The sequence below is a fragment of the Cetorhinus maximus genome, chromosome 17 (genome assembly GCF_964194155.1).
Source record: "Cetorhinus maximus chromosome 17, sCetMax3.hap1.1, whole genome shotgun sequence".
Taxonomy (NCBI): Eukaryota; Metazoa; Chordata; class Chondrichthyes; order Lamniformes; family Cetorhinidae; genus Cetorhinus; species Cetorhinus maximus.
The window spans coordinates 94,584,555-94,596,825 of NC_135895.1; the positions used below are offsets into that span (position 1 = coordinate 94,584,555).

The 12,271-nt window shown below is 41.4% G+C and overlaps 1 protein-coding gene across 3 annotated transcripts in view; it reads right to left on the bottom strand.

Moving 5' to 3' along the window:
* Window positions 1-11,608, bottom strand: part of lrp8 (low density lipoprotein receptor-related protein 8, apolipoprotein e receptor) — a 115,395-nt gene extending 103,787 nt beyond the window's left edge. For 2 of the 3 annotated variants that reach the window (XM_078561612.1, XM_078561611.1), the window contains exons 1-2: window positions 11,478-11,608; window positions 10,879-10,998 (exon numbers count right to left, since the gene is read on the bottom strand). In XM_078561612.1, coding sequence (XP_078417738.1) covers window positions 10,879-10,998; window positions 11,478-11,529 — 172 coding nt within the window. In that variant the 5' untranslated portion in view covers window positions 11,530-11,608. Of the gene's footprint in view, window positions 1-10,090; window positions 10,234-10,878; window positions 10,999-11,477 lie in introns of those variants that run through there. The other variant, XM_078561613.1, reaches the window with a different exon arrangement.
* Between the last annotated feature and the right edge of the window lie 663 nt (window positions 11,609-12,271).

Sequence of the window (12,271 nt, forward strand, 5' to 3'; positions counted from 1 at the left end):
GAACGTTGTGGGTTCAAGTTCCACTCTAGGATTTGAGCACAAAAATTAAGGATGGCGCTCCAGTGCAGAATTGCAGGAATGCTGCAGTGCTGAAGGTTTTGTCTTTCAGATGAGACTTAATCCAAGACCATGTCCAGCAGTTATCCCAAGTGTCCTGGCCAATATCCATCCTTCAATCAACATCACAAAAAACAGATGACCGGGTCATTATCTTTGTGGGATCTTTCTGTGCCCAAATTTGCTGCTGCATTTCCTATATTATAACATTGCTTACACTCCAAAAGTACTTCATTGGCTGTAAAGCGCTTTGGGATGCCCAGAGGTCGTGAAGAACTATACAAAGGTTAAGTTTTTCTTTCTCTTGGCTATTCCAACATACTCTTAGCTGGCCTCCCACGTTCAACCTTCCATGAACTTGAAGTAATTCTAAACTCTGCTACTTGTGTCACTTACACCAAATCCAACTCACCTATCACCCTTTTGCTCGCTGACCTATATTGACTCCCGGTTAAGCCACATCTCCAATTTAAAATTCTCATCCTTGTTTGGTCTTGTCTTTCTCTATTTCTGTAATCTCCTTTAGTGCCACAACCTCAGAAATATCTTCACTCCTCCAATTCTGGCCTCTTGAGAATGCTCAGTTGTAATCACTCCACCCCAAACCCCACATTCTCACCAGGTGTACTAAGTTAAAATCATCATGTCTCTCAGTATTTGTGCTGGTTGTGTGTTCAGAGGTGGAAGAACCAACACCAACAAACAGTTCCGGATTAATGTCATACTAAACCTTCATCAAATGATTAATTTGATGGCATTCATTCAACAAATCTGGACAGACAGTAATTTACTAAAATCAAAAACTTTAGATACAGTACATAGGACGTTTGTGTCTTTAAGCCTAAAATGTAGCAGTAGCTCAGTGTTGTTACTAGCTTATTAAAATGCTGCAAAACAAAATTACACTTGTCAATGGACCAAATATTCCATGGAATGGCCAACACTGTTGTCTGTAAGGGGAGGTGAAGGTGCATAGTCGGGTGGTTAGGGTGGGGTGGGTGGTCATGGGGTCAGTGCCATAGTTACCCAGGAGTTTGAACTGGTTTTAATCTTTCTAACCTTTCCTGGGTAACTATGCTGCTAAGCCTCTGACTTCGCATCAGTGTTTTGGAGGGTTCCTGGCGCAGGGTAATCACCCAACAGATGAAGTTGAAACTTACCAGGCACTTCCCACACAGTCTTTGCGTGGGGACTTCTGAGGGGTCCCCAGCACATCTTCCGGCATATCTCCGGCTATGATGCTCCAGAGAGTGGAAGATCTGGGCCAATATATTTTATTCCAATGCTTTTAACTCGTTATATCAAACTGCTTCAACCATCAAAACCAGTGACAGTCCTTGTCACCTTCATGTTTCACCAAAGTGTTGAAAACAGCTCAAAATGCTCTCTCCTCCAAACATGGCCCACATGTCTAAAAGTGTGCCCAGAGTTTCACTAGAGGTAATTTGAACATTTCACACATTCACTGCAACAATTTAGGAAAATCCCAATGCTGCTATTGAGTTTCCCCATTCATTATTATTTGTAGAGTGGGAAGATCACAGCATTGATCCCCAGTCTTTATGGGTTAACTAATCTTAGACAGTTTGAATTTTTGTGAACTCCCTTTCCAATAAATATACTGCACTTACTCAAAGTATAGCACTATGTATATATTGGTACATCAGTGCTTTACTACTTTAAATTTGTAGACATAACAAGGGTTCTTCTATTAATGCCTAGTGTCCCAAGCCTGCCTTGCCAATACAGAACAATTTCCTTTTCTCATACCTACATCTATTTAGATATTACAGGGGAGGAATGGGAAGCAATAATTGCTCTGGTCACTGCATAGCAAACAGAAGTGAAGAAGAACGTGATTAGAATTTCACTATCACTACACATAGGTGACAAGAAAAAATATTCCTGCATTGCTTTAAATATCACCCCTTCATTTACAAAACCACACTGACCAGTATAAGCTATATCAATCAATATACAATAATGTTATGGCAGTAATCCATCACTGTATCAAATTTACCCAATCCTCAATTTTCTGTTATTGGCAGATTGACCTCTGAATGCACCCAGTCAGACAGTATTCTGCAATATGGGAAGGCAATTTCAAGACTTTATATTTCAGGGTAGTGGAAAACAAAACCTCTCAGTCCTGTTTCGGTTTGACAGAACATTCATTAATCTGATAATTTCATAGTTACTGTCGATATTACTCCATGAATGGCTGTGCTTGACCAGAATGAGAATTGAACTCCAGAGATCCCCACTGTCTCAGGCAATCCAGCTTTGTTTGATAAAATTTAACAAAGAATACCTGCATGCGAATGGGCAACCAAGACAATCCGTCAAATTTGGTTCTCCTGTGCTGAGATAACTACACAATCTTCAGCCAATCAAAATGTATGCAAATAGATAGTTCCACAATCATCATTGAGGTAAGCAAAGAATATTCCAGGTATCAAAATGATAAATAGTCAGAAAAGTTTTGGGCTTATACTGCTTAGAAACCTTTTTGTTTTGAGATAAGTGATGGAGAAATATCAGGAAGGCCAATGCAATATGAAGCTTGTTTTTATCAATCTGGAGAAGGCTATGACCAGGTGCCTAGAGATGTGCTAGAAGTCGTGGCGTCCCTGAGAAGAATGTACCACTATTACAGGATATGTACAAGGAATGCCAGAGATGGGTATGAAGCAGTGAGGAGGAAGAGAGGGAGTTTCAAAGTTAAAACTGGATTGCAGCAAGAACCAGGGCTGAACCTCTTCCTGATTGTCATGGATGTTCTAACTGAGCAAGTGAGACAGGAAATTCCACGGTCAGTGATGTTTGCAGATGACATTGAGCTGTGTTGGGGTTGATGAGAACATTACTGAGTATCTGAAGAACTGGAAAAAAAATGCTGGAAAGCAGGAGGGTGAGAATCAGTAGACCATAGACCCAATTTATGGACTGTTAGTTTGAGCCTAGGGAAGAGGATCAGAGTGAAGGGTGTAAAGATTATGGGTGAAAACTTGGAGAAAGTGAGTAGTTTGAAGTATCCGGGGTCAGGGGTGGTAGGAGAAGGAAGTATGGAAATGGAAATTAAGCAACAGAATAGCTCTGGCTCGAGCCATTGGAAGAAGTACAGTGGAGTGTTTTGTGATAGAAAAGTATTGCTGAATCTGAAAGGAAGAATCTACAAGACAGTTGTGAGATAGGCCTTGTTGTATAATGCAGAAACTAGGACAACAAATGGCTGGATACTAATGAAGTGACGAGAAAGGACAATATCAAGAACCAATACATCACGGGGTCAGTGAAGGTCGTGGGAGCATTGAAGAAAGTAGTCGAGAAGAGATTGAAATTATAATGACCATTTGTTTGCGGGAGAGAGGGAATTTGGTGAGGCGAGTGATGGAGATGGGACTGCCAGAAAGAAAGAGAAGGAAATCCTAAGACCAGATGGAGAGATGGGGGGGGTGGCGACAGACTTAAACACAGTGGACCTGGAAGAGGAATGGGCGAATAACAGGAGGAGGTGGAGAAGTGTGATCAACCAGCATTCTGTTGAGTGCTAAATAAAATGGAAGGAGGAAGGAGAAGGAGAAAATTAAGGATTGGAGAAGGAGGAGGAGAAGAACTGCCAAGAAAACAGAAGACTGAGGTCACCCAATTCAAATTCAAGATTACAAGTGGAATTGACAACACCTACCTAGATAAATTTTGCACTCTGAAGAGGAGTTCAAATAACAGAAGTGCACAAATAATAACTTGGGAGTCAGGGAGACCTTTCTCCACCCAGAGAGTATGTTGCAAGGGAAGATAGACAAGAGGCACATGCACACATTTTCTGAATACAAAGAATGAGGGATATGGCAAGAAGGTAGGTCAGTTGGGTTGATCAAAAAAAAAAGGACTTTTTAGGCCAAAAAGCCTATTTCTTGATCCTAGAAATGCTTATATTCCTAAGGGCTGGTTACGTATGTTTTGAACGATTAGAACATATTACTTCTTCAAAATGGAAAAAATGTTCCTCATAATTAGAATGTGATTGGGTATCATTTCCATGTGATATAAAAAGTATTTAATGAAAATATAATCTTTGTGTACTATAAATAGTAGATGTAGGCTGAGAAGCCATGGGTACGGCTTGTATCTTCATAACTCATTTATTAATTAAACTAGTTGAACAAATGTGTTGCTGATTACTCTGAATGCTGTTTATACCATGCAGGAAGTAATTATGCTAGAAGAAAGCATTTGTTTCAAAATCAGAGAGATCATATTGTAAGTGATTTAAATATTATAAATTTAGGTCATCTTCAATGCAGCCACAAGAAGCTTGACATATTCCAGGACTGAATAAACAACCCTGCCAAAAGATTTAATATCCTATCCACCTCACCACCAGCACAAGGTGCCTGCAGTATGTACAATATATAATACAGGATGCACTGCACCATCTCACCAAACTTACTTCAACAATATCTCCCAACCCCATGACATCTATCACCAAAAAGGACAAGAGCTACAATATCATGGGAAACCATAACCTCCAATTTCTCCTCTAAGTTATTCACCATCCTGATTGGATATATGTCATCATTCTTTCATCATGGCTGGTTCATAATCCTGTACTTCCTTTTCAAGCAACACTATGGAAAGCATTATTACCACAAGGAAGGCAGTCCATCACAACCTTGCCAGCAACACCCACTAAAACTAGAGCATATGCAAGGACACACTCAGTGGAGTGATGAACCAACCTTTTCACAGTAAACACTGATTAAGGCAACAACATTGAGTGCAAAAAAAGTGAATAATAGTATTTCTTTCATGTTATTCTACATTAATTTGAATTAAATTAAGAGAAAAAGAAATTTCTCCATTATTTCTGCTTTAATTTCTTTCTCTCTTCTCCTGTGATACAGATATTTACCATGCACACATCCAGGTCCAGGGAAGCCCTTGGTACCAGTAATCAGTCTTGCTGTATAGCCCAGGCTGTTAATGCTTGTAGGCTATTCAACAATGGAAGACACTGTAGCCAAGCCCAATCTTGTCTTTATAAAGCTGTGAAAACATGCTTTATATATATTAAAAAAATGATTTTTGAATTTTCGGGCTGGAAACCCCTAATTGAGATTAAAAAAGACAAAAGCCACATTCCAGCGAATTGGAGTCACAGTCAAAGATGACTGCATATTTGCATCACTGTACCTTCTGCATTTCGAAACTAGTGACAATCTGTCTGCAAAGTCACACCAGGCACAATGGCTTTGAAAGAAATGAATGGGGGCCATCTCCTATCCATCCAGATAATCGTCTGGGTACTCAACCAGGCAAAGACAAACCATTAGACATAATCACATGGACAATGGGACCCTGGCCAAGAGAGGAATCCTCAACCATGATCTGGGTAATTGGAATACACTAGCCATGACCAAGTCTGAATGGCAGGGCAGTTGGAGAAAGAAGGTCATGTGACAACCAACTGTGTGTGTGTGTGTGTGTGTGTTTAAGCACCTGCTTCCTCTGCAGGAGAGGACAAGCAACTGAGACACCCAAGGATCAAGACTGAATTTTGAACCTTGTCTGCTGATTTGGACTACCCAGGTGCTGCAGACAGATTTTTAAATCTCAACCCAGTGCTGCTGTCTCCAGAAGGACAGAAAAATTGTCCGTCTATCTCGTTAAACCGCCTTGACTCTGAAATCAACAGGACCACCAAATGAAAGCAGCAAGACCACTAACTTCAGCCTGAAGCCAGCCAAGTCAACCTCAAAAGAGCCATATACCCCTTTAAATTTACTGAACTCTAGACTATTTAATCTTTCTTCCCCGTCCTGCAATCTATCTGCATGTGTGAACTTCAAGTGCGTGTGTGTGTCTGTGTAAGTCACAGCATATTTCATTATTTTTACTTAGGCCTTGTAAAGTATAATAAAGCTACACCTTTTTCTTTGTAAAAATGCAAGAAAGCCTGTCTGACTGTCTCTTCTTCCGTGGTCACAACACAAACAATTAAACAATCACTGAATTGGAAAATATATCAGTTTTTTTTTTAAAACAGCAGTTGTGGTCAAACAAGGAGCGGAAAAGAGGAGAGTCATTCTACCCCTCCTCATCTGATTGTAACAAGAACCTTTCACATCTGTATACTTTCCATTAGGATGCCTGGATAATGATCAGGATTGGGACACATCCCAATCACTAAAGCAATTGTAACATTTCAATTAACTGAACATTGACTGTGGATTAATGCCATATCACTTACTGGGTTCACCCACTAAGTCATAGTGGAAACACCACAGTGCAGTTGGATCTGTTCAGTCTGACTGACACCAGTATTTCAGTTAACCTAGTAAACAAACCTTTCCACTTCTGCAGCTTATCTCTTTATTGCGTTTATGAACCAAATAGCATAGTGGGTGGCGGAGCAAGAATTACACTTAATCACATCACGAAAGCTAGAAATATGGTGCTTTTCACTCAGGTCCTGCAAATATTGATGAGAATGTAGGTCAAGGTTGGCAGGTTACCGAAAAGCAATTGGTACTAATCAAAATCATACAATCTTATGATTTCAAAAGCAAATTTAAAATAGTCTTAGTTGAAGAAATAGGAATTTGTGTTTGACAAATAGTAATAGTGAAAGATTAGAAAGGAATTTTACATGGCCTCTGTGAAATGACTTTATTTCCAGCAGCTTGATAGTAGGGGCAGTATATATTTTTTTAAAACACAGTTGTTATCTTTCAAGGTGTGTCTGGAGTTTCAAAGCTAAAGGTTTTGGATAAGAAATCCACATCTACTTCAAATTCCCCAGCCTCTACCCAAGTGGATTAGTTTGATTTTAATTTCTTACTTTTTTAAAGAATCTGTCTTATAGTTCTATAGTAATTCTAACTCAGTTTTCATTAACAAAATTAAATTAGTTTGAGTTCAAACAGAATTTTTAAAGCATGAAGTATAACAATGTAATACGATGTTAACGCCAGAGACAACATATTTTATGAAAGGGAAACAGGGTTTGACCAATTTTAATTTGAGGATATAATTAGTAGAGTAGATAAAGGGGAACTAGTGGATATAATATATTTGGATTTGGATTATGACGTGCCACATAAAAGGTTATTACTCAAGAAAAGGGCTCATGGGCTTTAGGGTGATATATTCGCATAAGTAGAGGATTGCTTAATGACAGAAAGCAGAGAGTAGGGATAAACAGGGCATTTTCAATGTGGCAGGCTGTAACTAGTGGGCTGACACAAGGATCAGTGCTGGGCCTCACTAAATTATATGTTAATAACTTAGACGAAGAGAATGAGAGTAACAAATTTAATTTTGCTGGCGATACAAAGCTAGATGGGACAGTAAGCTGTGACAAGGACACAGGCTGAAAAGGGATATGGACAGGTAAATAGGCAATAAGGCGATACATGGGGTATAATGTGGGGAAGTGTGAGGTCATTTACCTTGGTAGGCAGACTAGAAAATCAGTTTTTTTTTATAAGTGGAAAGAAACTTTCAAATGTTAATGTTGGGAGAGATTTGGCCATTCTTGTTCAAGAAACACAGCTAGCATGAAAGTACAGCAAGCAATTAGGAAAGCAAGTGGCATGTTGGACTTTATTGAAAGGAGTTTGGAATACAAGAGTATTGTCTTGTTACAATTGTACAGGGCTTTGGTGAGACCACACCTGGAATATTGTATGCAGTTTTGGTCTCCTTAGCTAAGGAAGGATATACTTACCTTGGTGGTGATGCAGGAAAGGTTCACTATTTTGATTTTCGGGATGAGGGGGCTGTTCTATGATGAAAAGTCGAGTAGAATAGGCCTAATTTCCTTGGTGTTTAGAAGAATGAGAAGTGATCTCATTCAAACATTTACGATTCCAAGGGGACATGCCAGGGTGGATGTGAAGAAGTTGCTTCCTCTGGCTGGAGAATCTTGAAATAGGGCTCATGGTCTCAAGATTAGGGGTTGAACATTTAAGACTAAGATGAGGAGGAACTTCTTCACTCAGTGAGTTGTAAATCTTCAGAATTCTCTACGCCAGAGGGCTGTTGATGGTCTATCGTTGAGTATATTCAAGGCTATGAAAGATAGATTTTTGGACACCAAAGGAATCAAGGAACATAAGGATTGGGCGGATAAGTGGATTTAAGGTCAAATATCATTCAAGATCTTATTGAATGGGAAGGCAGAGTCATTGGGCCATATGGCCTACTCCTGCTCATATTTCTTATGTTTTAATGTATGTGTTATGCTACTGAACTAGTAATCCAGAGGTCTGGACTAATAACTCAGAGAATGAGTGTTCAAATCGCACCATGGCAGTTTGAGAATTCAGTTTGGAAACAGCAAGAAATAAAAAGACAGTATTTGTAAAATTGGCTGAGCTGCTTTGGAATTGTAAAAACCAAACTGGTCCACTGAAAGCCTTCTGTCCTTACCTGGTCTGACCTATTTATGACACAATATGGTTGACTCTTAAACATCTATTTAAGTGAAATTACCTGGAAAAACTCAGCGGGTCTGGCAGCATCGGTGGAGAAGAAATCAGTTAACGTTTCGAGTCTTCATGACCCTTCGACAGAACTGAGTATAGTTAGGAGAAAGGTGAAATATAAGCTGGTCTAAGGTGGGGGGCGGGGGGAGAGAGAAGTTGAGGGTGGGATGATTGTGGAGATAAGCAAGCAGTGATAGGAGCAGATAATCAAAAGATGTCACAGACAAAAGGATCAAAGAGGTGTTGAAGGTGGTGATATTGTCTAAGAAAAGTGCTAATTAAGAATGGAAGACAGGATACTCAAGGTACAGCTCTAATGGGGGTGGGGTGGAAAGACTAACAAAGTTTTAGTTTTAGATTTAAAAATAATGGAAATAGGTGGGAAAAGAAGAATCTATATAAATTATTGAAAAAAAAGGGAGGGGGGAGAAACGGGGTGGGGATGGGGGGAGTTTAAGATCTAAAGTTGTTGAATTCAATATTCAGCCCGGAAGGCTGTAAAGTGCCTAGTCGGAAGATGAGCTGCTGTTCCTCCAGTTTGCGTTGGGCTTCACTGGAACAATGCAGCAAGCCAAGGACAGACATGTGGGCAAGAGAACAGGGTGGAGTGTTAAAATGGCAAGCGACAGGGAGGTTTGGGTCTTTCTTGCGGTCTCCTCTACATTGGAGAGACCAAACGCAAACTGGGCGACCGCTTTGCAGAACACCTGCGGCCTGTCCGCAAGAAAGACCCAAACCTCCCTGTCGCTTGCCATTTTAACACTCCACCCTGTTCTCTTGCCCACATGTCTGTCCTTGGCTTGCTGCATTGTTCCAGTGAAGCCCAACGCAAACTGGAGGAACAGCAGCTCATCTTCCGACTAGGCACTTTACAGCCTTCCGGGCTGAATACTGAATTCAACAACTTTAGATCTTAAACTCCCCCTCCCCCCATCCCCACCCCGTTTCTCCCCCCTCCCTTTTTTTTCAATAATTTATATAGATTCTTCTTTTCCCACCTATTTCCATTATTTTTAAATCTAAAACTAAAACTTTGTTAGTCTTTCCACCCCACCCCCACTAGAGCTGTACCTTGAGTATCCTGTCTTCCATTCTTAATTAGCACTTTTCTTAGACAATATCACCACCTTCAACACCTCTTTGATCCTTTTGTCTGTGACATCTTTTGATTATCTGCCCCTATCACTGCTTGCTTATCTCCACAATCATCCCACCCTCAACTTCTCTCTCCCCCCGCCCCCCACCTTAGACCAGCTTATATTTCACCTTTCTCCTAACTATACTCAGTTCTGCCGAAGGGTCATGAAGACTCGAAACGTTAACTGATTTCTTCTCCACCGATGCTGCCAGACCTGCTGAGTTTTTCCAGGTAATTCTGTTTTTGTTTTGGATTTCCAGCATCCGCAGTAGCTTTTAGCTTTTTGTTTTTATCTATTTAAGTGGCCCTGCCACTTTGTATCAAACTGCTATAAAGAATTGGGTGCAGTGGTTCAAGAAGACCAAACAAAATGGGAAATGTGTTCAATGTTTATTTCACTTGCATCAATACAGATCCCAGTCTGCTCCTCATCATGATTAGGGGGTCCTGACAACCTCTGAGCAGTCAGGAACTACATGGTGCCTGGAATGAACACGTTTCAGTAGTATTAATGTCTCATCATGCGGCGCTGTTAGTTAACTTAGTTCGTTTTCTCCTCAATTTCACTTTCCCTTCCCCGCTCCCCTTCATATCCAACCACACTGTTCCTAAAGACTTGTGGGCCCATTGTGAAAACGTTTCTGGGCTGACTTATATTCCAGTCTACACGAATTCGCGGTGACTCGGCAAATTTGACCTCCCTTAGTAACTGCGCTAATTGGCACGAATCCTGCCGGATAGTTCACAATGTACTTCCTCCTTCCTGACTTTTACTTTTGAGTTGAGCCTGCCCTCAATGAGTGAAATGCACCCTGTGGGCGTGGATTCAAGGTGGGGGAGGTGTGTCTAAATTGAAATCATCCATTGGCAACTCGCGGACACGTGGACAAAACTGCTGTTCTGCAGCTAACCAACGACTGCATCGCTTCACTACTAATTGGAAGACGGAAACGTTCCGTCCCATTCATTGAGAGAGGCAGAGCCAAGCCGGGACAAAGCTATGGGTGATGAAGGGGAGCCCATGCTGGGGTTGCAGGGGAAAGCGACACTTCCTGACACCGAGAGAGAGAGAGAGATAGAATGTATCCCAGACTGTAACAATCCACAAAGCGACAAACGCCCTGAGCTGCAGATCACAAGCTAATGGTACAGCACTTGCGGTCGGCATTTAATCATTGGCTGGGTACTCACGGCAGTCTCCCTCATCGCTGTTGTCGCCACAGTCGTCCTCTCCATCACAGTGCCAGAGTGAGGAAACACACCGATCGTTCCTGCATTGAAACTGACCCACGTCGCAGTGTAGCCGAGCACCTTAACGGCAGGGGAAAAGCCTCATTAGCCTCTTAGAAAGTCACACCATTGCCAAGGAGAGAAAACAAAAGAATGCAACCGCAGTAATGCAGAATTCACAACGCAGTTACCCACCGCAGAAGTGGCTCCTCGGCCACCTATTCCCATGTTAGTCATTGTAATATTGAAATTTGAAATATTTATGTCACAGGAAACAGCAAGTTCTGTTATCAGAAACTGTAACGGATGCTCCAATAGCATTCTGGTAAAAAGGAAAAGAACCCCTAGTAGTATTAAATCAAGACACGCGTTCATTGATAGCACGTTAGCAGGAGAGACTACTGATATTTCCGAAGAGAATCAATAATCTTCCGCCTGCCGTTTTATTTCAGCCCTTCCTCCAGACACAATCCCACCAACTGCAGTGAAAAAAAAATGGACCACCGTCATTCATTACAAAAGAAATATAAATATGTGGTTTTTTAAATACAAGTACTGACCTTCCGCAATGTGCAAATTCAATAATAAAAACGTGACTGAATGGACCCACATTGTCTCTCTCGCTCATCCCCTAATGCTCCAACCTCGCTCTCTAAATATCACTGTTCTCTGAAGAAGCCGAACTGCTTTGAATATTTCAAACAGCAGTTTCTGACGTAAGTGATTTAGAAGGAGGAACCCGCAATCGCACACGCCGCCTTACTTAAAGGAAGAACATGTGTGAGAATAAACCTGAAACTAGCTGTTGCGCCAAATACCCAGCCTTTAAAACTGAGCAAGGATCTTCACTGATGGCTCTATGTTGTGCTAACCCTGGGATGGCAAAGATCCTACCCCAGAGAGGGAGTAACAGTTCAGTGGCATGACCGTCGTTGAATCCCCCACTATCAACGTCCTGAGGGTTACCATTAACCAAAAACTGAACTGAACTAGCCATATAAATACCGTGGCTACAAGAGCAGGTCAGAGGCTAGAAATCCTGCAGCGAGTAACTCACTTCCTGACTCCCCAAAGCCTGTCCGCCATCTACAAAGCACGAGTCAGGAGTGTGATGGAATACTCCCCACTTGCCCGAATGAGTGTAACTCCAACAACACTCACGAAACTCAACACAATCTAATACAAAGCAGCCCGCTTGATTGGCACCCCATCCACAAACATTCACTCCCTCCACCATCGATGCACAGTGGCAACAGCGTGTACCATCTACAAGATGCACTGCAGGAACTTACTAAGGCTCCTTAGATAGCACCTTCCAAACCCAAGACCGCTTCCATCTAGAAGGACAAGGGCA